Source organism: Branchiostoma lanceolatum, chromosome 18 (genome assembly GCF_035083965.1).
Source record: "Branchiostoma lanceolatum isolate klBraLanc5 chromosome 18, klBraLanc5.hap2, whole genome shotgun sequence".
Taxonomy (NCBI): domain Eukaryota; kingdom Metazoa; phylum Chordata; class Leptocardii; order Amphioxiformes; family Branchiostomatidae; genus Branchiostoma; species Branchiostoma lanceolatum.
Window position 1 is genome coordinate 11546803 of NC_089739.1, and position 23463 is coordinate 11570265.

Sequence of the window (23463 nt, forward strand, 5' to 3'; positions counted from 1 at the left end):
TGTTGCCTCTTTGAAATGAAGGTATTGTTTTCAGTGTGTTTTTCCAGCATAACTTGAGAAGCTCTAAATGGATTGTGGTCATATCTGCTAAGTGGGTAGGTTGTGAAAGATGAAGGTCTAGGTCGATTTTGGGCCTCCTGACAGCTTTTCTTGCTACTGCAGCAGAACTTACAGAGATATGAGGTAGCCAAACTCGTGTTTTCAGTGTACGATGTTTTCATTGTAGTGCTAACTGTAGCTTTTGACAACCAATAGCAGACTTGACTGCCACAAGTGGTTGCTTAGACAACCAATAAACAATCTTACCTGATATTAATCGTTGCTTCGGACAACCAATACCGGACTAATCTTGTATCAATGGTTCAAGGTTTAGGCAACTGATACCAAACTTACTTTGAATGAGTGGTTGCTCGTGACAACCAAAAACAAACTTACCTGACATTAATAGTTGCATTAGACAGCCAATATCGGACTTACCTGGTATTTAGCGCTAATGGTTCGTAAATTACACGCTTGGTGCGGTAAAGAAAGAATTAGAATGATGATCGCAGTATCAGAACATAAAATAGATATCTTGAACTGCGGGATATATCTACATAATCCATTGATGAAGGTTAGACATCCAGGTAATAAGATATGCCAAAATGACAGTTACTCAAGCAACGGGATAAAAATCTCTACATAATAATTACTGGCACTGGAAACTCGCGTTCACATCAAATGATTCATCATTTCCGTAAGTTGATGTAATTACGATCCCTCTGATTGGCTTGAACTGTTGTTCCTCTATGTAAGCATGCATCTGATTGGTCACTGCGAGAGCATTGGTTTTAAGTGCAGAAAGCCGATTATCTGATCATTCCCACCGACGTTCTTGTACTGACCATATCGTGGAGTCTACAACTGAGGTTCAAATCAGGTGAGCTGAGAATTCAGTAAGAAACTCTAGATCTGAGACAACAGATTGTAAGATCAGAGATGAACAAAAGGAGGTCTTTTTTTATGCATATATTTTGACACCAAAAAACATTTTTCTCAAGAGTGTTCTTATAGAAGACAACGGTACTTCATTAACCTTGTTCTGGTACAAGATATTGCAAGTTGATTTAATTTTGGCATTGGTAGAGAGAGAGGAGGCATTTCCAACTTTGTAGCTAAAGATAGTAACACAGTGCAAGACGTGCTGATGTTAAACCTTTCTTTGATATTCCGACTATCCATGGTGATTCGAGGTTTGAAACTCTTGCCATGCTCAGTTTTAGGAAGGTTTGATACAACCTAGCGACCCCCGCTCAGATGATACATTTTTGCACGGCATAACATCATGGTCATGCGTTTATCACTACGTGCTGCTGATGTCGGGCAAATTCACAACACAAACATTGTTTTCTTCCATCGCGGCATTCGCATCAAGCAAGGAGGGACAAAGATACTGACTTTACTATCATTTGTTTGTAGACTACTTCCTACAGTTACTGTGCATTTTTTTCTGGTCTATGTTCTTCAAGCATAGCGCTAGAAGGGAAAAGACTGAAGTGGACGATAATGGGTAAGCCTAGCACAATTCTACATCATATATCCCAGTATAAATACATGCTCGCACAGCATTAAACAGGCGGAGAAAAACTTACAGACCATGCATTTTTCTTTTTAGAAGAGCTGATATTTCTGCCCATTGGTTTAACATTTGGCTCTGTCCGCGCGGTTTTAAGATAAATAACGTTTTGAATAAATCGGTCATGTTACGTTACCTGTCTAATTTATCTTCAATGCATAGATATCTCCACATGGAGTTTTAGCATGCGGGCCTACACCCCCAACCACAAGCATCTGTCCATTTAACATTTGGCTCTGTCCGCGCGATTTTAAGATAAATAACATTTTAAATAAATCGGTCATGTTACGTTACCTGTCTAACTTATCTTCAATGCATAGATATCTCCACATGGAGTTTTAGCATCCGGGCCTACACCCCCAACTACGAGCATCTGTCCATTCAAAATACAAGTTGCGTGACCAGATCTCTTCAGCGAATTTTTCTCGTTCCACGGCTTTAAGTGGTACCAGATGGCATGCTTTCCTCCCGTGTCGAAGAGAAAGATGTCGTGGCAAACGGTATCCCTCGCACGAGCGAAGCATTCGCCCCCGTAGACCACAACGTATCGACCAATGGTAGAGGCTGTGTGGTGGTGGACTCCTTTGGGCGCCTGTTTTTTGGCCACCCCTTGTTCAATCAGTTTGGTGAAGCCAGCCTCCAAATCTGAGCATCTCGCCTCTTCAACCTGTGAAAAGACAACAAAGAACTTTTAAAGTTGGCAACTTTATCAAAATCCCAGCCAAACTGTAAGCAAAATACTATAAGTCAACCCAAGGAAGTTTAAACACAAAGTTAATCGATCTGGTGAAAAATGCTTTGTAAATTAAGTATCACTGTAACATAAACTTGCAAATATTGTTTCAATCATTTCTTGGTATCAAAATAATCTTGTGTTGTATGAGCTGGTGAAAATTCCAATTCTTAGGGTTCCAGAAAAACGTATATGACACATTCAAGCTCTCAAAGTAATGTATCTAATGATGTTTTCCAAACAGTCTAACTTATTCTGTTGTGCATCCACATTTTTCCTGTGCTCTTAAATCTTCTGAACACCATTGCACCTGTATTTCCAAAATGAATTTCAAGCCCTGATATGGTACGCTTCAGAAGTTACTGTGTAGATAAACATGTTTATGCATGGTAGTCATGCATGCACATGTATTATCATAGTGCATACCTACATACCTGGATTTTGCTTGGTTTCCAAGTTCCAATGATTTCATAGTCACCAGAGTCCCGTCCCCCGAACACCATCAGGGCACAGGTCTTTTCACCGGGAACCTTGATCATGCTGGCCGTGTGTCCCGATCGGGACGAGGCGTGATACCCTGCTTCTCGGTACTCGTATCGTCCTTTCTCGACGTCCACCTTCAGATGGAACACGCTTCCAAACCGTCGCTGCATTCTCACGCCTCCCTCGCGACCGACAACAAGCGTCTCCATCTCCGACAGTTTGGTGCACGTGTGGCTGCTGAGTCCGGCTGGCGGGTCGTTCGCCGGTCCAGGACAGAGATCTGACCATGAGAAGGATTTGGTGTCGAGTAGGGACACGGCGGATGTTCGCTGTTTGCCGTCCCAACCGCCAACAACGCAGACGTAGCGATCTAAAATGGTGACTGCAGCGTGGTGACTTCTGGCAGGACCTTCAGTTTTACATCTACGCAGAACGATAACAATTTTTCCAAATAATTCTTAGAAGTAATAGAAAACAGTCTACTGAATTGTTTGTCACAGAATTTGAAAATATAAACTTGTCAGGAATATGATATTCCCTCTTTATTTTCAATCACAAAAGAACCAATGACTATACCTGACTTTCTCCCATCCTGCTACTGGGTCAAAGACGACCACGTCGTTGAAGGGCTCCTTTGACTGCGCCACTGAGGTGCCGCCAAAAATGACCAACCTGCCGCCCACAACGTTACAGGTGTGCGACACCCGGGCCGCTAGGGGGCAGCTCGACACCTGCTGCCAACTCCACGGTAGACTGCTCCCTCGATCCCCGCTCATTTTCTCACCAAAGAACGCCCTGAATCTACCTGAGAATGAGACTTAGAATGAATAAGGATACCATCTAAATGACAACGTTTCGATTTCGTGCCGTATACTCCGATATAGTCCTGAAGTCTGCATTTTCTGGAAGGATCTACTTGTTTACCAACAAACCGACGCCATTTTGGAACTTTATAGGACGTGACCGTACGGAAGCGTCCTCGTGCGAGATATACTAAAATTGCATCACTGTCAACACTAAACGGAAGAAACAGAATAAAGGCCAAGAAACCAGTGTTCTTTCTCTTTGTTCTTCCTTACGCCTTACCTTCTTCCTTGTTTACTGTCGTCCTTTACTTCTCCATTCCTTTCCCCATCTTTCTTGCTTGCTCCTGCCTTTAATTTCTTAGTTTTATGCACAAAACGATATTGCTCGCCTCATCGCCATTTCAGGAAAAAATAGGGAAAAAAACTACAGATTTGGCAATTTCAAACGATAGATGTACGAAAAGAAAGAAGAATGCACAGAGACAAGAGAAAATACCCTAAATTTCCAAATCGCCCCTTTTTCTTCCGAAAATGCAAAGAATATAAGATCCAGATGCAAAAGTAGAGCGCAGCCTCGTTTTGGTGTCGGCCAGACGAAAGTCAACACTGCCACGTCGCAGAGTCCGGCAGCCGCTTGCTCGGAGAAAAAATATATCAACCCGGTGAGTTTACCCTTCTAGATTGACTTTTGAACGGCTGTTGCAATGTCGGACTTTGTCTGAAACGTGTGTGTTCATAAAATGATGCAATGATCGACATAGACTCCTGAATGATTGACATATATGCTAAAACAATCAACCATATGTCAACTGGCAGTGACAGAAATATGACCGAGAGATTATTTTGTTATTTTTTTCTATCGTCGGCCGCGGGATGTGTTGGGTAGAGAATTTTACTTGATAATGATAAAATTTTGATCATCGGGAGAATGCAGCAGAAAGAAAAGGGAAACGGTCCCGTTGGAAATTTAATTACTTGAAGACAAGTCTCGGCGAAAGGCATTGTGGGCATATTCAAAATTCAAAGTCGTAACAGGATGGGTAAGTTCCAATCCACTTAGCCAGACGAGGGTAGAAAAAATTTTTTGTCATCGAGTATGTTCTAATATGACTAAATTAAATGAATATAGCGATCAATCATTTAATTCTTAGAAGGAAAGGCGTTATGCAAATGAGTTCCTCGAGTCTGGGTCGGTTGCCATTGCAACGTTAAGTGAGCGAGAGTGATTACTGATGGCATATATAGATCAAGGGCACGAAAACACTTTCACGTGTGAGGTTACTGTAAGTCAATCCAGACGTCTGACTGTACACAGAGTAAACATAGACATTCGCCATCATAGCAGAAATGATTTCATTTTCAGTGCCAGAGCAGTATAGCGGAGACTCCATCTTCGAATTTGAAATCCTGACTGGATGCACAAGGCGCGATCAAGTATTAAAAAGATATGTCTCTTTGACGGTAGGATCGCATTGCACCGGAATTTTAGCTGAATACAGACCGTACAAGACGATTCATTCATATATGGGCATACCGGGCCGATACTGTATCCCCGCCCGCCTCCGTCAAAACTGTGGACTTGCAGCCACTCTCTGATTGGCTGAACAATTAATTAAACTTGATTATTATGGACAGTCGGGATCGTTCTAGTTCATGTAACATTGTGCAGTGTCATTAGCATAAAACATTCAGAACGTCTTTTAGTAAATCTAATCAGCCTACTTGAACTAGTACGTGTACGATTCAAAGGCGCTATTACTGTAAAATGAGAAATGTTCGCGGAGATTTAATTTCATGGTAGGGAAAATAGAGTGTTCGCGGGTAAAGTTACACGGAGAGGGTAGGTGGGTAGGAGACAGAACCAAAATGTTCGCGGTGGTTGTCAAGTTCACGTTGAATAGGACACCGCGACAAAGGGAACATAAAACCACCGCGAAGATAACCCTTTTTATAGTATATGTAATTGCATCATCGCGCTTACTCCAGACATGCCTGTGTATTACTCACACCGAAGGCTGATCAAATGTCGAAAACGCCTATATTAGAACTTCCTTTATAGTTTATCGACTAGAGTCAATTCCACATTACCGAGAGGGTGTTTGTTGCCTTTTGTTCTAACATTTCCATAACCTTTGTAACAATCTATGTGAGATAAGTAACTGTTAAGAACAATTTTCTACATTTATTTGATGTTCTAAATGTTTTCTGCTGTGTTCCAACAGGTTAAACAAATTTCCAACATTGAACACATTATTTGTATTAGTTTCTGAACTGTTGCAACATAGATTGATCATTTGTTTGAACATTCCAACATTCTGCAAACATGGTATAACTATAACTGGGTCAGTGGGCTGGGAACAGGGCAATTCACACATCCCTTCATAGTACAGTAGAATCCGCTTAACTGCACCACCCATTTGTCAGCGTTTTTGGTGCAATTATCCGGCTGGTGCAATTATGCGAAATGCCCAGCTGGACCGCGCCACCATGGGCGAGGGGGTGTATTGTTAGTCAGAAACACTAGCACATGGACAACAGACGAAATTATTCAGTTATTAACTTTATTTATTGACCTTTTTGCTGAAAATAAAGAAATGACAACGAACCTGGTTTAAAAGATTTTGCATTCTCTCATTTTTCCATACGATCTACCGCATTACAACACTCGTAATGTTACAGGGGAGGCATTCTGAAACATCGTCATGCCACTCATGGTCACTCGTGGGATAACAGTTTCTGTGTTACATTACGTAGAGTGTAGTTGTCGATTGACGTAAATCATGTACCGCCATGAAACTAGGAATTTGAAACTAAAACTTGGTTACTGATTACGGGTGACCCACCCGGGACCTCCCATACGATTCCTATCAACGTAACTGTCAATGGAGACCGCCTTCTTTTGTTACTCAAAACAGTTTTAAACATGCTGGCGGTATTGCGCCTTTACACCGGCAGGTATCGGCTCATTTGTACCGCGTTTGCCGATTTTAGCGCACCTTTTCAGTTAACTTGTCGAGGATTTTTGAAAAAAATTGGTGCAGTTATCCGGCATCGGTGACCATGCGCGGTGCAGATATGCGGAGTCACTAACAATGCAGTGAATGGGAACCGGTTTTGGATATTGGGATTCGGTGCAGTTAAATGGAAGGTGCGTTTATCCGAGGTGTGATTAAGTGGCTTCGTCTGTATAGGGGATTAGGCCTACGTGCCATGCATAGACACCTCAAGAGAAAAGAGTTGCCAGTGTCCAGACGTGAAATCCAAAAATATACAGAGGCAGACAATAAAGTAGCACCTACTTTTATGGGGGCAATAACCCAAATCTACCACTGAATGATGCAAAATGTTGGAACATGTTTCAACAGTGAAACAATCACACAGATGTTTGAAAATTGTTCTAAATAAAGAGATATTTGTGCAAATACTTTCATAATATTTCCGAAATATATAGTAGAGTTCAAACATGTTCAAACTTTCATTTCTAATTGTTTGAACAGTCTGGAATTATTTTGACTGAAACAGTCTTTTCTCTAAAATTGTTCAAACTTATTAGCAATATCATCTGAAAACCCTCTCGGTGACATGGAATTGACTCTAACTCATCGTGATAATTATTCACGCCATTTTAGCCAATTTGTACATTTCAATTCCTTCCATTAGGAGTCATTGACACCGTAGAGACTAGTTCCAGACTTGAGGAATTTTTCCTTGTCTACTGCACGCAGGAAGTGTTTCTTTGCTGCATTGTTCTTCTTGAAGTTCTTCCTGTGGCATTGTTGCAAATTCCAAGGAAACGTGATACAGGTGGTCTGCCCATTTCCTTAAAGTGACGTCATGGAAAACTACAGCTTCCCCAGACCCCCATGTGTGCACGTGATGACCCGCCTTATAGATCGTGCACTTGACTATGAAAACATTGACTCATTCTAAACCAAACATGTCTCTTCAAAAAAAACTTGTAGAAAATGTAACGAAAATCAATATTTCCAGACATGTTTCTTGCAAGGAGTCGGACATTATAATATACTTGTTTCTAGACATGTTAATTTTAGGTCAGCATGTCCTTTGTGTTTGATTGTTCGCCCCTATAAGACCCTATAATGACATGTGATACAGGTGGCTTTGCGACTGTATTTATGCCGTCATGGAAAAATACAGCCTTTCCAAACTGCACGTGTCCACGTGACAGCTAAGCCCCAACCCACATATGCAGTCATCTGAACTTTACTTTGGTCAATCGTTAAAACGTTTTTGGCGCGGAGGAAGGCTCGTCCATAGTCCTAGACTGTCAACACTGAAAGGTAAAAATGGCCCCTTTTTTTCTACCCCGTTTTGTATTGGAAAGAAAGATATCTATTCCTCGATCTTTTTCACTGACGTGATTTTTTTTTGGGGGGGGGGGGGTTATAAGAGGGTCTGTATGCTCTTTTCCGTAAGGCGTAGCCTATCTTTATTTCCCGCAATTCGTTGGGAAAACCGTCCCTTTCCACGTAATTCGTAGCGAGGCGACGAAATGTTGCGCAATTTCCTTCATTGATTTTAGCGTTAATGTTATACAGGATAATTTTTCAACGTAAAGCGTTGTAGGGTCCCCCATGCAGACCCTCTTTATAACGTTGAATGATAGAAGACGTGGCTTGAACATGCAACATAAATTTCAGACTTTTCTGTTCTGTATGCCAGTGATTTTCCATTCAACTTGAACTTCAAATAGCCAATTCAGAAGCCAAAGAGTCTTTTATTCGGCTACTATTTAGTTTTCTCGTCGTTTCGGTAACGAATTTTGCCGAGGAATTTGCGAATTGAAGTTCTACTATAGAACTAACTTGGTCACCAGGCTCTGAAGCTCTCCCGGAGCAGTGAGTTTTCCTAAAGCCGCCTTGCCGGGACTTGGGGCTAGGCTAGCGTTCTACGTGATATTTTTCAACAGAAGAAAATGTTTTTTTTTACTCCTGTTGATTTTGTTGAACGAAAAAAATAAAGCTGACTGAAAAACAAATAGTCTGTGTCAATATTACGTAATTAAGGTTTTTATATTGGATTTGGCGTTAAATATCTATAAAGGAATACCGAAGAAGAGAAACCCCCATCACTTTATATTTGCAAGGAAAGAATTTGTCTTGTGCAAAGCCTAATATTTTCATTTCACAAATTTGGCATTCCAGACATGAAGGAATGGAAAATTTTATAGGTGCGCCAGACATCGAAGTAGCAATGAATGTACATCCTTGTACCGAAAACCAATCACCAATAAGATAGCCTTTTACATCGATACCCCTGAGTTCCACCAATCAGGCCTTCGCTTACACAGCCTTAGGATAATCACCCCACCCAGGCCACGATTTACCAGTAACCAATCAGATGAGGTTTAAGAATCAGCGTGGGCTCGTTGCTTGGTAACAGCCAATCGGAAGGCGGGACACGTCAGTGATCACGCAGAGGCGGCATGTTGGGGGTCATGACCTCACGGTCGTTGCGTCAGTAATTTTCCACAAGGAATTTTCTTTCTTCTACCGGTTTGTATAAAACCATTCATGCCTTTCAGCCAACAACCAGTCGTCGCCCAACCACCCGAAGAAGAGAAACCAGTCGCCAGTCCAACTTTAATGGGAGATATCACACTACAGAAAAAGATTTCCGAGATGTCGCTAGCTTTCGTGGGAGCCGGGAAGATGGCCCAGGCCATGGCGAAAGGTTTCCTGGCGGCAGGTAAGGGCCTTTCCCCCGCCAACACGTGGCGAGAGTGCCGGTGGCGGTTAAACGTACCGGGCTTTAGAATTTAGAATTTAACAAAACTAAACTGGTTTTATATGTTAAATTCGTCAATATATCTGTAATATCTAAGAATGAAGGTTTTATTTGTATATTTTTGCCCGGGCTACCGGATGGCGGTTGGTCAAGCTGATGCAATAGCGGTTAGGATTACGGGACCAACCGTTAGATATAGATGGGGAAATTAGGGGGAAATATGCTTTTTTTTTCATTAAATTCGTATAGAATATGAATATTTATACTCATTTCAATGAGATAAATCGTGTTCTTTTTAATGTCTTAGTCATTATAGATGCATGATTTCTGTGAAAATTTTGAAATGCACCTAGATTTTATTTTTAATAATTTAAACCTCCTTGGTTATTGAGATGCCTGACTGAGAGTTGTTACTCATCCAATATTGAAGTTCTTCGTTCAACTGGTGTTTCTAAGAAATGTTTTTTTTTGTCCGAAGAAACTCAAATTATCCACATCACTGTTGAAAAAGGGTTTCTAAGATGTACAAGTTATTTTTTATTTATTCTTGTTGAATATTTTGGAGAATAAGAAGCACTGTATTAAAATGGATGTGTGAAAAATAATATTCATACAGAAATGGAATGATAATACAGTAATGTAATGTTAAATCTCAATTTCTGTTACCGAGCCTTTGATATACTTTTCGCAAAATTTTTTAACACAGTGCAGCTTATTATTATGTGGGAATAATAATAACTTTATTGCAAGTTCATGCCCGAAGGCTAATTGCAGACAAACAAGTACATGGGAATACATGGGAATCAAAAAATAGGTATCTAGGCTACTGTCAAAGTTCTAAGTTAACTAAGGTTGACTATGGTTGGGTTTGACTTCTTTTTTGAAGGCAGTGGAAAATGAAGAGACCCACGTTTTTCATCGTAAGTGGGTTTGTTGATTTTAGTAGTGATATGGATTTTTGTAAGCTATTCAAATTATTATAATTTGTGTTTTGGACAATTTCATCCAATCGTTTCTTGGAACAATGAATAATTGGACAAAGAAAAATCAAACTTTCACAACTTTCTATCCAAAGCTGTAAAAGAGACGGGAAAATTCCAGCCATTTTAACAAATTTCCTGTTATTTTTCTGTTCGTCAGGAGTTGTAAAGGCAGACCACATCACAGCGACAGCGCCTTCTTGTAGAAGTCAGCCTTCACTAGAGGTGAGTCATTATTGCAATAACAACCTCCTATAATAGCCTCTTCACTTTTTTATTGTTTTGAGGCCACTTGAAGAGGTTATAAGCACTTTTATGATAATGTATTGTTTCAGTGTATTTTATTATGTATTTTGTAAATTTGCATGTGTACATTTTATTGCTGTTTGTAATGTTTATTTTCTCTTTTTGTATTTATGAAGTGTTTATTATCGACTAGAATTTATGGATATGGTTATGATAAGGTTAATTTTACTAGCTGTTGGATAGAATGAAAAACTTCTCCCCAGAAATTATGGATCTTTCTGAGAATGTGTTGTACATGCACCTGTTGGCTGTTGTTACCAGGGTCATGCCATTTTCATATAGGGGTGATACTATGCACCTTGATTTGAGCATTTTACCCTTTTTTACCTGCGATTTCAGTTCTTGCCTGCTCATTTTAAGTTGTATATTTATGGAACTTGTTGTAAATGGAACTTTGGCTAAAAATTTAAAGAAAAACAACGAAAACTTTGCTGAGAATTCTGTGAGCAGAAAACAAAAAATTATTTTGAGCCCTGGGCCATTATATTTCTGACGTAATCGTAAAGTATACGGTTTATGTGTGCAGCATGTTGTCATGCACTATTGTAGTTGAACACATATACAACAGTACTGTATATCCGGCTTAATGATTGAACAAAATGGAGATGTTGTCACAACGCTGTGGTACGCTATTGCCTTCATGTACCTGTGTACATTGCCTTTGCCACGTTTTACAAAAGAGATTTTTCATATATTTATATAGGTGTTCTGTAAGTGGTTAGGTTACTGTAATTGTTGAAAACTCTGCTGTGGTATAATGTTTGCAGTTTTCACGGTAACCTCATCTTTTAAAACCACCGGGAAAAGCTATTTCCGTCTTCTGCCTGCTTACCCCTTTATTTCATCTGCAAACCAAAAACTGCCGCGAATACTCCATTTTCTCCCTTCCGCGAAATTAGATCCTGCGAACTTAAAGGCATTTACAGTATGACATGTAATTATGAAATTGATGGTAAGTGTATTGTTGTGTTAGTTACTCGTCCTTGGATTGTCATCTTTTTGTGTCTAATTTTGTGGAAGCGTATTGAAGATTGGTGCGTGATGGAAATTTCCACTGGCGCCTTTCACAGTTTCAGGTGCTTGCACATGATTGGTTGTCAGGTAGACCCCATCACCTTACCTTAAGACCTTATAATCACCCAGACATGTGAAATTAATTTTAGTAGGCCATACCATATTTTGGCCTGAGGCAGTGTTCTCCATTGTCCCTCTGTTTTTAAGTTGGTAAGCCAAGCTGAATGGAGGCTTTACCGGCCTATAGGATAAAGATACAAGCATTGTTATATCTGTATCTGTTAAGCCGGTATAACTACCCTTTTGTGTAACACTAACACACTACTGAACGACCTGTCACACCTAACCCTTGCACATCTAGCAAGCATTGTTTGAAATTAAAGCTATCAAATGAGGATGCCCCTACTGGCACTGTACTTGGAAGCAATGAGTTCCACTCTATGATAGTTCTTGGAAAATTAATTTTTCCAACACATCAATCCTAGGTTGAAAACTCTGGTAGATAAACACATTTCTAGCGTTCAGGTCTCAAGGACAGAATTTTGCTTCTTGGCACAGGGATGTCCTTTCTTTTGGACCAAAAAAAGACTTTATAAGGTCTCTAACAGTGCAGCTAAAAAGGTATGTGTCAAATTAGAGGTAGCTTGTCTCTCAAAATCTGAATAGCTTACAATGTAAGAGCTGGAGAAAGCTCTGTACACAGAAAAATAATCCAGTTAAAAGAGATCTAGACGGTTAATGTTAGAGCTGTTTTGTACCCAGGCCAGCCTGACTGTTAAGTAGATTTGTCAAAAGTTTTTCGATAGCCCTGGTCGCCTGTGTAAGTAAAAAAATCATGTGAACAGTGAAACTTACTTTACACCGGGAGTTATTGGAATGAAACATGGTATTCTGTTTTAAAACGTTTCAAAAAGTGTTTTAACAAATGATTTCCTTCTTTCCAGGATATCGGTTGTCAATTCACACACAACAACAAGGAAGCGGTGGAGAATAGTGACATCATCTTCCTGTCGGTAAAACCACACATTCTACCAGGCGTTCTACAGGAGATCGCACCCGTGGTCACCAAGAGACACCTCATGGTCTCTGTGGCAGCGGGTGTCCCACTGCAGTTCCTAGAAGAGGTGAGAAAACATTGGTGTGATACCTGACAAAATTGATTTTGTGGATGATTTTTGCCTTTTTTCTGCGTGAAGGTAATTTCGTCCCTTTTGAGTTTGAATGTAGGCTTAAGATTAAACAGGCTTAAGGTCACTGGTTAGATTCCTGGCTAGGCATTGTATGGGTACCTGACTTAAGCTGGGGAGGTAAAAGCTACACACGTAACAGCAGAAAAATGACAAATTGTTAGGAGAACATTATTTTGTTTCCATTCTAGCATTAGACAGGATTTTTTATGGGTGTTGTACATAGAATGAAGATTTAGTGCACATTGACTTCAAAAATACAAGTTAAGGTCTTTCGTTGCTAGTTAGCTTTGCTGGCTGCCAAAATAATTGTATTTACTAGCTGGCTGCCAAAATAATTGTATTTACTAGCACTGGTTTTGCAAAGAAAGATTCTTCAACTCATAAAGCAGTTTGAAAACCCAAAGTTTCATTGATCAAAAACCTTCAATGATTTCAGCAACATATTTCTAGCCTGGATACAGAGTAGCACGATATTTTACATTATTGAATTATGTTATTGTGGTTTTTGCAGTGACTGGGAACTTAAAACCACCGTTTGTTCTGTCTTCAGCCGTGAATCCCCTTGTTCCAACCGCAAACTTAAAACCACCGCAAACACTCCATTTTTTCCCTACCACGATCGCGAAATTAAATCCCCGCAAACACAGTAATCCGATGACGTCAGTACGTACAGATATTGACGTTGACTGTTGTGGACACGAATGCTGTTGCCTAGCAACGGATATATCCTATCCTGTTATTTCCACCAATTAGCTGCTATGTTTACTGTCGCATGCAGGAGTTTGAATATCAGAGACCTAGAAACCAGTGGGCTGTCCTGACCTTATATGACTAACACTTACAGAATGTACTGTTGCAGCGAAGGTTTTTTTCACAAAATATTGCATTGGATTGTGAAAATTAGGAAAACAATTTGTGCACTAGAAAGACGGTGGAGAAAAATGACATCAAAATTTAGAGAAAGACAGGTAAAGAAAATAAACTACAGTACTCTCACCTCTCAAATAGAAGTACCCCCTGGAATATAAGTACCCCCCGGAAAAATCTTCAAAATCTAATATAAGTACCCCCTGAAATAAAAGTACCCCCCGGAAAATTTCAAAATTGACGATCGAGGTAAACTGTGTCCACATGACTGTCCGAGGGAAATAAGATAATAGCAGGTAGGTTGCATCTATTCAATTATGCCTGAGGACCATACCTAGCTATTAAGTTTATGGATATTGAACAGAATAACTGTACGCTTGTTCAAATGATGATGATCTGCTTGCCACTTCGATAGAATAAAATAGTAATGTTGAAAATTTGGGCATATGTTCCCGCTATGACCCGTAACCGGGGGCCACGGTGCTTCAAATTCAACAAGTGAAAATGTACATGATACAGTGTATGCATTTTTCTACTTGGAACTTGCAGCAAGTGATCAAGGAAAATTGTTGTACATGAATTTCATTATCTTTTATCATTACTGACATATAATCAAAATCATCAGATAGCTAAATTGTTCCTAATCATATTTTCTAAAGACATTACCCCCCTAAAAAAACAAATATGAACACCAAAAAAAGGTTTATGTCCATGAACTTTTGCTCCATAGCGTCGAGAACAAAGTTTTTGTGAGGCGCTCGGATTTCAATTCCCGCGGTAAAGCCCACAATATTGAACAGAGCTCGACTGTAAAAGTAGCACAGCGTCTCAGGCCGCACATACGAAGAAATTACCGATTACATGTTGACAATAGAAACGGCCTTTTACCGCAAAAATTTGGAAAATCTTACGGTTATTCTAAAATACAAACCCTCCTAAAATATAGATAGAATTCTGTTTCTATCGTTGCCGCAAAATATAACATTTTCCACGCGTTTACGGTATCATTTGAAAGATCGTAATCTGCACTATGCAATATGCTGCTAGTTTTACTGTCACCACGCCTGATGGTGCCGCCATGTTCGATGGCAAAACATGCTGTTGTTTACCACTCGTTTTGTGCCGTTCTTAGATTTTGCGGCCTCAAAACACATTTCACAAGGGAAGTTAAGTTACAATTGTTGTTTTTACGTGTAATGTATCTTCTGTGAACGAATTATTCTTCCGCCGCGCTGCCGATAGCGGTCATCGAATTCTTCCCTGTGCAAGTCTACTACTCGACACGTTTTTTGATCAGCGTGCCGCAAGTTTGGTTTACGATGTAAACACAGACTGTCAAAGTTATTTACATAAAAATTGTATTTTGAAATGTCAGTGTTGCGTCTTATTTTCCCCCAATAACAACGTTAACTTTGTAATGTCATAGCGAGATCGACCGATATGTTACGAGTGCCGCAAGGATTTCACAAAGGCTGCCGCCGGTGATAGCGGTGGGGAAATCAACGCCGCTAGGCCGAAAAATAGCGAATTACTAGCAAAAATACCGGGGAAATATGAGCAGAAAAACCTAAAATTTCGATTTTAGAGGGATTTCTGGTTAGCAAAATCCCAACTTTTGAAAAAATAATAAACGTACCGTCTGAAATAAGAAAGTACCGGGCGGATGTTTAGGCGAAAAAAAATAAACGTACCGGTACGTTTATTTGAGAGGTGAGAGTAGTTATACCTGTAAGAAACAAATCTTGATACTGTAAATTGTGTAATATTTGCTGTGGTTTTAATGCCTGCAGTTTATGCCATGAGCTCTCACTGCAAGCGTTCTCTGTACTACTGTATTGTTCCATCTGCTAATGCCTTTTTTCCCTTTAGTAAAACCAATATGCAAAGTGCCCTGAAAGGCTATAAAACTTTAAGTCTTAACTCATCTACTTATGTGTTTAGTTTAGTTTTTGTGTTAAACTGTTCTTTTTACGTTTTTCAGAAACTCCCCCCTAAGAGCCGCGTGATGAGAGTAATGCCCAACACCCCGTGCGTTGTCAGACAGGGCGCGTCGGTCTACGTCCCCGGCAGTCACGTGGAGAAGGAAGACTCCGAGATTATCAAGTCGCTCCTGTCCAGTCTGGGCTACTGTAGCGAGAGTAACGAAGGAATGATATCCGCCGTGACCGGATTGGCCGGAAGCGGGCCTGCGTATGTGAGTATATCCGATAGATCTGTCTATCTTTGAAACTCTGTTCCATGCTATAACAACAGGCTAGCATACTTATTATCATGTTATGTCCCCTAAAAATCCCCCTTAGACAACTTGAAGGATTTGCAATTCTTCATCTTTTTATACTTATATAGATTTCTACACAAGCTGCTACTATACAGTGACCCTCTATTCAGCGCTACCATCATTATTGTAAAATTGAAAAGAAAAGAAGAAATGAAAATGTAAAAGTGTATTTTGAATGCAACTGACAGCTGTGTGCACCTGTGTTTACCTTTGTTTAGGACTTGGTTTATTTACTATTCTAATCACAGGGCTCGAAATTCAGTTTCGGGAATAGGTGCACTGGTGCACCCAACCTAAAAAATTGGGTGCACCAAAAAATTTTTGGGTGCACCACATAAAATAAAGTTGAATGTAACTATTGTAAGCAAAACCTAATGACAAACCTTACTGTTCCTCTTCATGCACTTTTGGCACCCGATCTCGGCACGCAATTTTGAAGCTTTCAAAATCGAAATTAACTCAAATTCTAACATCAAAATATTAAACAGGTACTACAACAAAGATTTTATTATTTTCTTACACTTAGATGTCAAGAATATGCTGTCTACTAGTGTGCAGTGATACCTTTACACATTAAACCGTACGAAAATATTTGGGTGCACCAGTGCACCCACAAAAAAAAATTAGGTGCACAGCTCCAAAATTGGGTGCACTGGGTGCACATGCACCCAGTATTTCGAGCCCTGAATCAGCATATTCGGTGGCAACAAACACGAATACTTATGCATAATAAGATCAGTAAAAAATCTGTCTAAAGTAAGGGCACATCTTATGTTATGGCATCCCCCTTTTGAGGTACATTTGATCATGTTCCGATCTAGACCTGTACCTGAACAATGTTACAGGTACAGGTTTTATGTTAGACACTACTAGTCCCAACAGTTGATGGTAGTTGTGGTGGTGTAGAAAGATAATTTTTAAAAACCAGATAACAAACTGAGAAGAATCAACGAACTGAGAAGAATTGCTGTCTTTTCTATTTCGTCTCAAAAACAGAAGAAAAAATAATGATATGTTGTCTTTGTTCACGTTTAATTTGATTCTCTGTATGGCAAAGTTCAAGTTGTAAGGATTGGATTCGAAAGAACTTGACCACAATTTTGTCAAACAAGATTGACCTTGGGGCACCATTGTGACCTTGAAACAGCGAGCTTGAAGCTGCGGTATTTGTTTATCTCCGTGTTTGCAGATGATACAGAAACGTGGGTTTTGCTGGGACGCCTACAGAGAACCTATACACATGGCCATAGGTTTGGGGGGTATGGGGCAGGCATTTGTAAGTACAGCGCTGGGTGGTCTGGTGGTCCGGGACTAAACTCACAAGCTTGTAGGCGGATATGGTGTTTTAGAAAAAAGGCAGATCACCTAGATCGCTTTTAGATTAACCATTCAATGTCTTGAAACTTGTCTTGTCCTACACGCCACTGTGCATAACCTTTGTGTAATGTCTTCAACAATGGGATAGAGGGATGGGTGGCATTAAATTGTTTGTTCTAGACACTGCCTAGTCTGTATAACGCAAACTCCAGCTGTCCGGGGATTTCTGTCCCCTCCCTGCGGCGGCTATGCGGTTACAGGGCAGCAAGCTGTTACAGGAGCTTGATTGAGTTCAGGCTAGACACTGCCATGTGTACAGCTACAGAAAGAATGAGAGTTAAAGAAGGTGGGAGATTCAGTACAATTCAAGAAATTGGTGACTGCATAGAAAAAAATAAAGGTGGATAGAGTTGTTACCTTAGATTAAGTTAGAATCTGATCATGAAGGTTCTGAGTTCTAATCCCAGGGAGGCCCCGATGTTTTGCCCCTGGGACTCGCCTCGGGTGAAAATGAGTGCCTAACCGTTTAGAGACATCCTCTCGGATTGGACGCAAAGCCAGCGGTCCTGTGTTTTAGGAGAGCCACACCTCAAGCACGTTAAAGAACCCACCACAGTGGTGAACTAAAAATGGTAATACAACTCTAGAGCCTACTACAAGATCAATTAATAATCCTTGAAATCTTTCTTTCCTTGAAAATTTTGGTCCAATTTGGAGACTTTTTCTATGAGAAGGAAAAGGAAAGAGTGATTTGGAATAAGTTTTCCCAGTTCGGTCTTCCTCACCAGGACATGTTCTACATAACTGCCCAAACCAGTTTGAACCACCCACTGCCCTGCCCCCTATATTGACCAATCAGCATCAGCCTCACAGACAGTCATGCTCAAAATGGTGGGAATGTAACCAGGTCACACACAGGGCACAGTTCAAAAGTTTAACCCCCTTACTTAATTACTGGCGTAAAAACTTGAAATAAAGCAAACTAGCTAGACTCTTTCTTGGCTGAAAAATAAAACAGCGGTGTAGCACTGTCTACTGGGTTAAGGAAATATCATGTAACACAAGGGGCTACTATGTTTGGTAGATTTATTGTTCTACTTTGCTACAGAACTATGTCTGCTTACTGTGCCTTAGAAGTTATGTGACAGAGACTGGCATTCTCTTATTTAGCCATAGCGGATGCTGTAAGGCTGATGTAAATGAGGGTTTTACAAGTCAATAGAAATGAATATTTTCCGACATAGGCCTTTAACACGAATGTTCTGCTTTATATGTTATTTGAAGCAGAAGAAAGGAAAACAATGTTTCTCACACTCTTTTCTGTTGGTTTCGTAAGAATTAGAATGAACATTTCAGCAAATTTACATAGAAAAAAATAGATAAGCTGTTTACATGGTTACAAAGGTGTGATTATGCTGTTTACACTGTTCTAAAGGTGTTAATATGAAGCATTTTTCCAAACAATCTACAGTGATTTCTGATTTTTCATTTTTGAAACACCACTGACTTTAAATTCTTACTTGTAGGTTACAAAGTAGCATTTTTTTACCCCGAGTTAGTTCGTTGACATGATGAAATAACTAAACATGTTACATAAGGACAGGCCACACCCTGGCAGAGTTATGGGTGGATCTCCCCTGTAAACAGATGTTACCACAAATCATAGAATGGAGGGGTGTCCTGATCTGAAGATCAGGGATTAGTAGTAGTGCTAACTGGTTTGGACTGGTCTGCCCCCCCACCCCCCCCTCCCCATCAAAAACGAAAACAGATCTAGAGCTGCTTATAGTTGTCTGGATAAAGCTTATTTAATGAACAAGTCACATCCTAATGCAGGAACGAAAAGCTACAATGGTTGCTATGAATGCTTTCTGGCTGCACTGGTTTTGGTTGCTGTATACATATTCATCTTCTTTCAAACTCGAGACACACAAAATGTGAAAATATAAAAACCTGGCATAGTTTTCTGAATCATCAGTTTACAAATAATTGAATAAACCACTGCAGTTTGAGACTACATGTATGAATAGTAACAAACAAGTGGAGAAATAGTGAAATACAAACATTGTAATGTATTTATGATACTACAAATGACATTGTCTTACGGACCAATAAATGACCAATATTTTTGTCCAATCCCAGGCCTTCACAGCCATTGATGCCTTAGCGGACGGAGGGGTGAAGATGGGGTTGCCACGGGAACTGTCAATCAAACTGGCGGCCCAAACATTACTGGTATGTTGGAAGAGTCTACCAACACTTTTCACTTAGAATGTGGAATGTCAGTCACCATTTTTCATGGGGTAGTTGTTGTTGTAGTGTTGTAGTCTTACAGTACTTGTTGGTTGAAAAAAAAATGCTATAGTAATAGTATACCAAATGGGCCAACAGGCAGTAACTTTATTTCTGTTGTTACGTCTACAATTTTATTTGTCTTTCCAAACTGTGACATCTACTAACGTAGTCAAACCCAGCCAAAGTCAACCTTAGTTAACATAGAACTTTCATTGTAGACTAGATAACTATATATCGATTCCCATGTATTCCCATGTACTTGTTGTCTGCAATTAGCCTTCGGGCATGAACTTGCAATAAAGTTATTATTATTATCACTAACACATAATGCCACTAGGGTACATAATTCCGCCACCCTGAAAAAGATCCGTCCAAACATATCTCCAACCCAACATTCAGGAGTATAATGGGCTTCTGTATATCTAAACTGTACATACCTTGTGCAATAGAGATCTCTCAAACCCACAGTGGTGGATCTATGCAACCTGGTGGATTAATATTAATGAAGGATAAGAAAGTAGTTGTCAATTTACACATGTTGATAAAAAGCTTTGTTCTTTTTTGACAGGGTGCATCGAAGATGGTTCTAGAAACAGGGAAACACCCCATGCAGTTAAAGGATGACGTGTGCTCCCCCGGTGGAACCACGATATACGCCATCCACAAGCTCGAGTCCGGCGGCTTCCGAAACTTACTCATCGACGCGGTGGAAGGGGCGTGTCTTCGAGCAGACGCCATCGCCAAGAAGTCCAAATAAGGAACGAAAACGCTTTTTTGTTACACGATAAAAGGATGATCATCTTCTCTGTTCTATGAATAGTTGAAAAGTTCATTCTAGAGTTTGTCGCACTGTGTGTTCTAGTATGTTACAGCAGAGTCAGCTCGCTAGAGAGTTAACACTATTCCAATGTTCTGCAGTACCGGTGAAACTTGCAAGGTGGTGCTCTTGCACAGCAGCAGTAACCGTACATTCCAAGAGTTGCGAAATGTGACGTGAACACACTTGGACAGCCTGTTTTTGTAGAGTTTTGTCTTACAAGATTTATAGTTAAAAAAGATGTTTATATGTATAACGCTATGTTCTAGCAGATATGCTTAAGGTTTGTATTGAAAATAAGTTCAATATTAGATAATGTACGGCTATACATTACAGAAAGCTTTGAAGGAAGCTGAAGAAATGGTATATTTTATTTACCATTTTTTTCTTTCTCCACGTCTATGACACATATAGACATACTGACAGGGATGTCCGATCATCTAAATCCATCCATTCTCAGCTTTGCTTGCGACTGAATTTGAATCTATGATTTGTCCAAAAATCGGACGTTCCTACCAAAACTATCGGTGGAGAATCTCTAAAAAAAGACATCCCTGTTTTTTTTGTTCAGTTTTTGTGTAACGTAAATTTAAAGGAAGCGTTTAGAGGACTTCTCACCAGTCCACACATTTATTGAGAAGGATTGGGTGAAGCTAATGGTGTGTAATAAATGTGATAAGGATTTAAGAAGTTGACGTTTTGATATGTTTGAGCGGAAAGAAGGAAAAATGGTTAGTGGTGGGTGTTAAGTAGGGTACCACTGTTTTTTGTTTGGAAAACTTGTGGAATGGCAATTGAATAACCCAGCGTTCTCATAAGCGAAAGATTGAACTCAGAAAAGTGTCAAAATCTTTTTGTTTTTTCTTTGCTGAAAACGAACCAGCGAAAAGAAGTAAACGTGCTATATTCATTACCAACTGGCTCTGAGACCAAAGAAAAACATTTGAAGATATCGTAAAAAAAAGAATTTTGTTTACATTTTTGGATATTTGCACATACCAAAATGCATAGTAGAGCTGCTTCGAAACTACATTGTCGAAATACTGAAACCTACAAAAAATTCACTAATGTTTTGTACTGAAGATTCTGATATTGTTCAATGACTTGCCAGGCCCAAACTTACACTTGACAACCCTACCTAATTTTACTATTTTAGACCATAGTGTATAATTGTATTGTTTTGGGAAGGGACAAAAATTTTCAGCAATTCCTTGTTTCGGTTGTCAGAATTTATCTCATTAGTTGTGGGGGTGGGAGGGTACTGTAAGGTAGCCAATCAGAGACATTGACAGAAAAACTACCACTTTATGTTAGCTCTCTTTTGCATAGATGTATATATTGGGGATAACTTGAAGTGCAGAAATTCTGAAACAGCATTTATATGAATTTCCTTTAATCTCAATTTATTTCTGGTACTTTTGTTGGAGAATTAAGTAAATCGGGCAGACTGACTTAAACCAAATTTTCAAAAATTGCATTTGAATTTACATTTCGATCTGGGAAAAATGTTTCGGAGCTTGTGTAGTTTATTTATTTATTTATTGTTGCGCTTAATTTTTGTATGTAGTCATGTTTTGGGGAGGGGGGGCACTAATCTACAGCATAGATATCATTCCTGTTAACTTGACAAAAGAATTAACCTTACTTTTAAGTATGTACCAAATTCGTATTGGTCACAACACAAATCAGTGGGCCAAGGGTTATTAAAAATCATACTTGAAGTTTTCGGATGCTTTAATTTCATAACCTCTGTTGCAATATTGAGTGCGAAATTGTTCTCGGTTACTTTGCAATGCATGTTAATTTTGTTAAAATCTTAAGTCCAATAATACTAGTGTTTAAGACTAGCTAAATTGCCTAGTACATTCTTGCACAGTTAACAGTATGTAAATACCCTGAAAGATGATATTTTGTCTTTGTACGGTTGTTAGAAAATGATACTTTCAATTTAAGACACGGTAACAGACACCTTGGACCAATTGTCCGCAGAAAACCACTCAACGGCAAATTGAGAAAAGAAAAAAATTGTTGTAATGATTTTTTGGTGCGAACGCTTCTTATGAACAGATTGGGAGTGGGAAAAGTTAAGTTTGTATGAATGTTACTTGTAAGATGTTATGTTATGTTAGGATAAGGATTTGCCAAATGCGAAGGGAGGGAAAATCTTTACCACAAGCAAGTTTGTACTTACCAAAATGTCAATTCAATTATCCATTAACCAATTGTCAAGCACGGTGTCTTTAACCTTTGGTAACACAGTACAAGGTTAACCTTCTCCCTGCTGCCTAACTCTAACCAATAGAGAATGGGGTGCCAAACGGCTAGTTCAGTGTGCTCAAGGTTAAGTTGTATATGTTACATGAATGTATGCGCACAGATAGAGATGCAATTGCATTTTTCATGTTGCAATTGTACAACTCACACGTTACACTATGACGGTTTTCTATTCAAGAGATTGAAATACATTTGAGGTACAAACGTACCTCCAAAGTATTTTTGTAGCTGTACTCCAATGCACTTGTTCAGAAATGCATTGAAAAGTTTTGATACACATTTGACTGAATCATGTAGGTTGGTTATCTATTGATGGTTATTGGAAAGTCATTTGAGATTGTGGAGAGAAGTTCTTAGTGGGAGAAAGTAATTGTTCGACTTAAGCACTTGGAAATTTTCTTCCAAGAAAGCTGTCCAGGAAATAAATTGTCTATTTGACAATTGGAACCTGAACTTTGTGTTGATCATGATTTTGTCATACAAAATTTACTGTAGATCACTTTGATATAGCGGTCGCAAAATATAGCGGTTGGGACGGTTGCGCGAAAATGGAGTAGATCGCGGCACTTAATTTTAACGGTGGGGAGCAAATGTTACTCTCAAATATCAGTTGTGAAATATTTGCGATTATGAAATTTTAGCTGTTGACTAGTGACCGTTAAATCAGCTCAAATTAAGTTGCAGTTAACAAATCAAGAATTACAGTAATTTAAAAAAGCATTTCACTCAAGAAGCAGGTA

The 23463-nt window shown here is 39.5% G+C and overlaps 2 protein-coding genes across 4 annotated transcripts; one reads left to right on the top strand and one right to left on the bottom strand.

Moving 5' to 3' along the window:
* Positions 1-1895: 1895 nt before the first annotated feature.
* Positions 1896-3776, bottom strand: LOC136424754 (kelch domain-containing protein 9-like). Its single transcript, XM_066413401.1, has 3 exons — positions 3408-3776; positions 2783-3254; positions 1896-2282 (listed from the first exon to the last, which is right to left on the bottom strand). The coding sequence occupies exons 1-3, from the start codon at positions 3605-3607 to the stop codon at positions 1914-1916; spliced, it is 1041 nt and encodes a 346-aa protein (XP_066269498.1). The 5' UTR covers positions 3608-3776; the 3' UTR covers positions 1896-1913.
* Positions 3777-7806: 4030 nt separating this feature from the next.
* LOC136424757 (pyrroline-5-carboxylate reductase 1, mitochondrial-like) lies at positions 7807-22487 on the top strand. 3 transcript variants are annotated; one of them, XM_066413406.1, is made up of 8 exons: positions 7807-7938; positions 9183-9346; positions 10526-10590; positions 12630-12809; positions 15724-15936; positions 17210-17296; positions 19480-19572; positions 20201-22487. In XM_066413406.1, the coding sequence occupies exons 2-8, from the start codon at positions 9244-9246 to the stop codon at positions 20387-20389; spliced, it is 930 nt and encodes a 309-aa protein (XP_066269503.1). In that variant the 5' UTR covers positions 7807-7938; positions 9183-9243; the 3' UTR covers positions 20390-22487. The 3 variants fall into 3 exon arrangements, with proteins under 3 accessions (XP_066269503.1, XP_066269501.1, XP_066269504.1); XM_066413404.1 differs by lacking the exon at positions 7807-7938 and having other exon boundaries at positions 9090-9346; XM_066413407.1 differs by lacking the exons at positions 7807-7938; positions 17210-17296 and having other exon boundaries at positions 9093-9346.
* The last annotated feature ends 976 nt before the right edge of the window (positions 22488-23463 follow it).

Excerpts from the sequence above, each read along its gene's own strand:
- LOC136424757 (XM_066413404.1), top strand. The coding sequence starts at position 9,172 with ATGCCTTTCAGCCAACAACCAGTCGTCGCCCAACCACCCGAAGAAGAG. Across the intron at positions 15,937-17,209 it reads CCGGAAGCGGGCCTGCGTAT|ATGATACAGAAACGTGGGTT; the intron begins GTGAGTATATCC and ends CCGTGTTTGCAG. Across the intron at positions 17,297-19,479 it reads GGGGTATGGGGCAGGCATTT|GCCTTCACAGCCATTGATGC; the intron begins GTAAGTACAGCG and ends GTCCAATCCCAG.
- LOC136424754 (XM_066413401.1), bottom strand. The coding sequence starts at position 3,607 with ATGAGCGGGGATCGAGGGAGCAGTCTACCGTGGAGTTGGCAGCAGGTG. Across the intron at positions 3,255-3,407 it reads GCAGGATGGGAGAAAGTCAG|ATGTAAAACTGAAGGTCCTG; the intron begins GTATAGTCATTG and ends CGTTCTGCGTAG. Across the intron at positions 2,283-2,782 it reads GGAAACCAAGCAAAATCCAG|GTTGAAGAGGCGAGATGCTC; the intron begins GTATGTAGGTAT and ends GTCTTTTCACAG.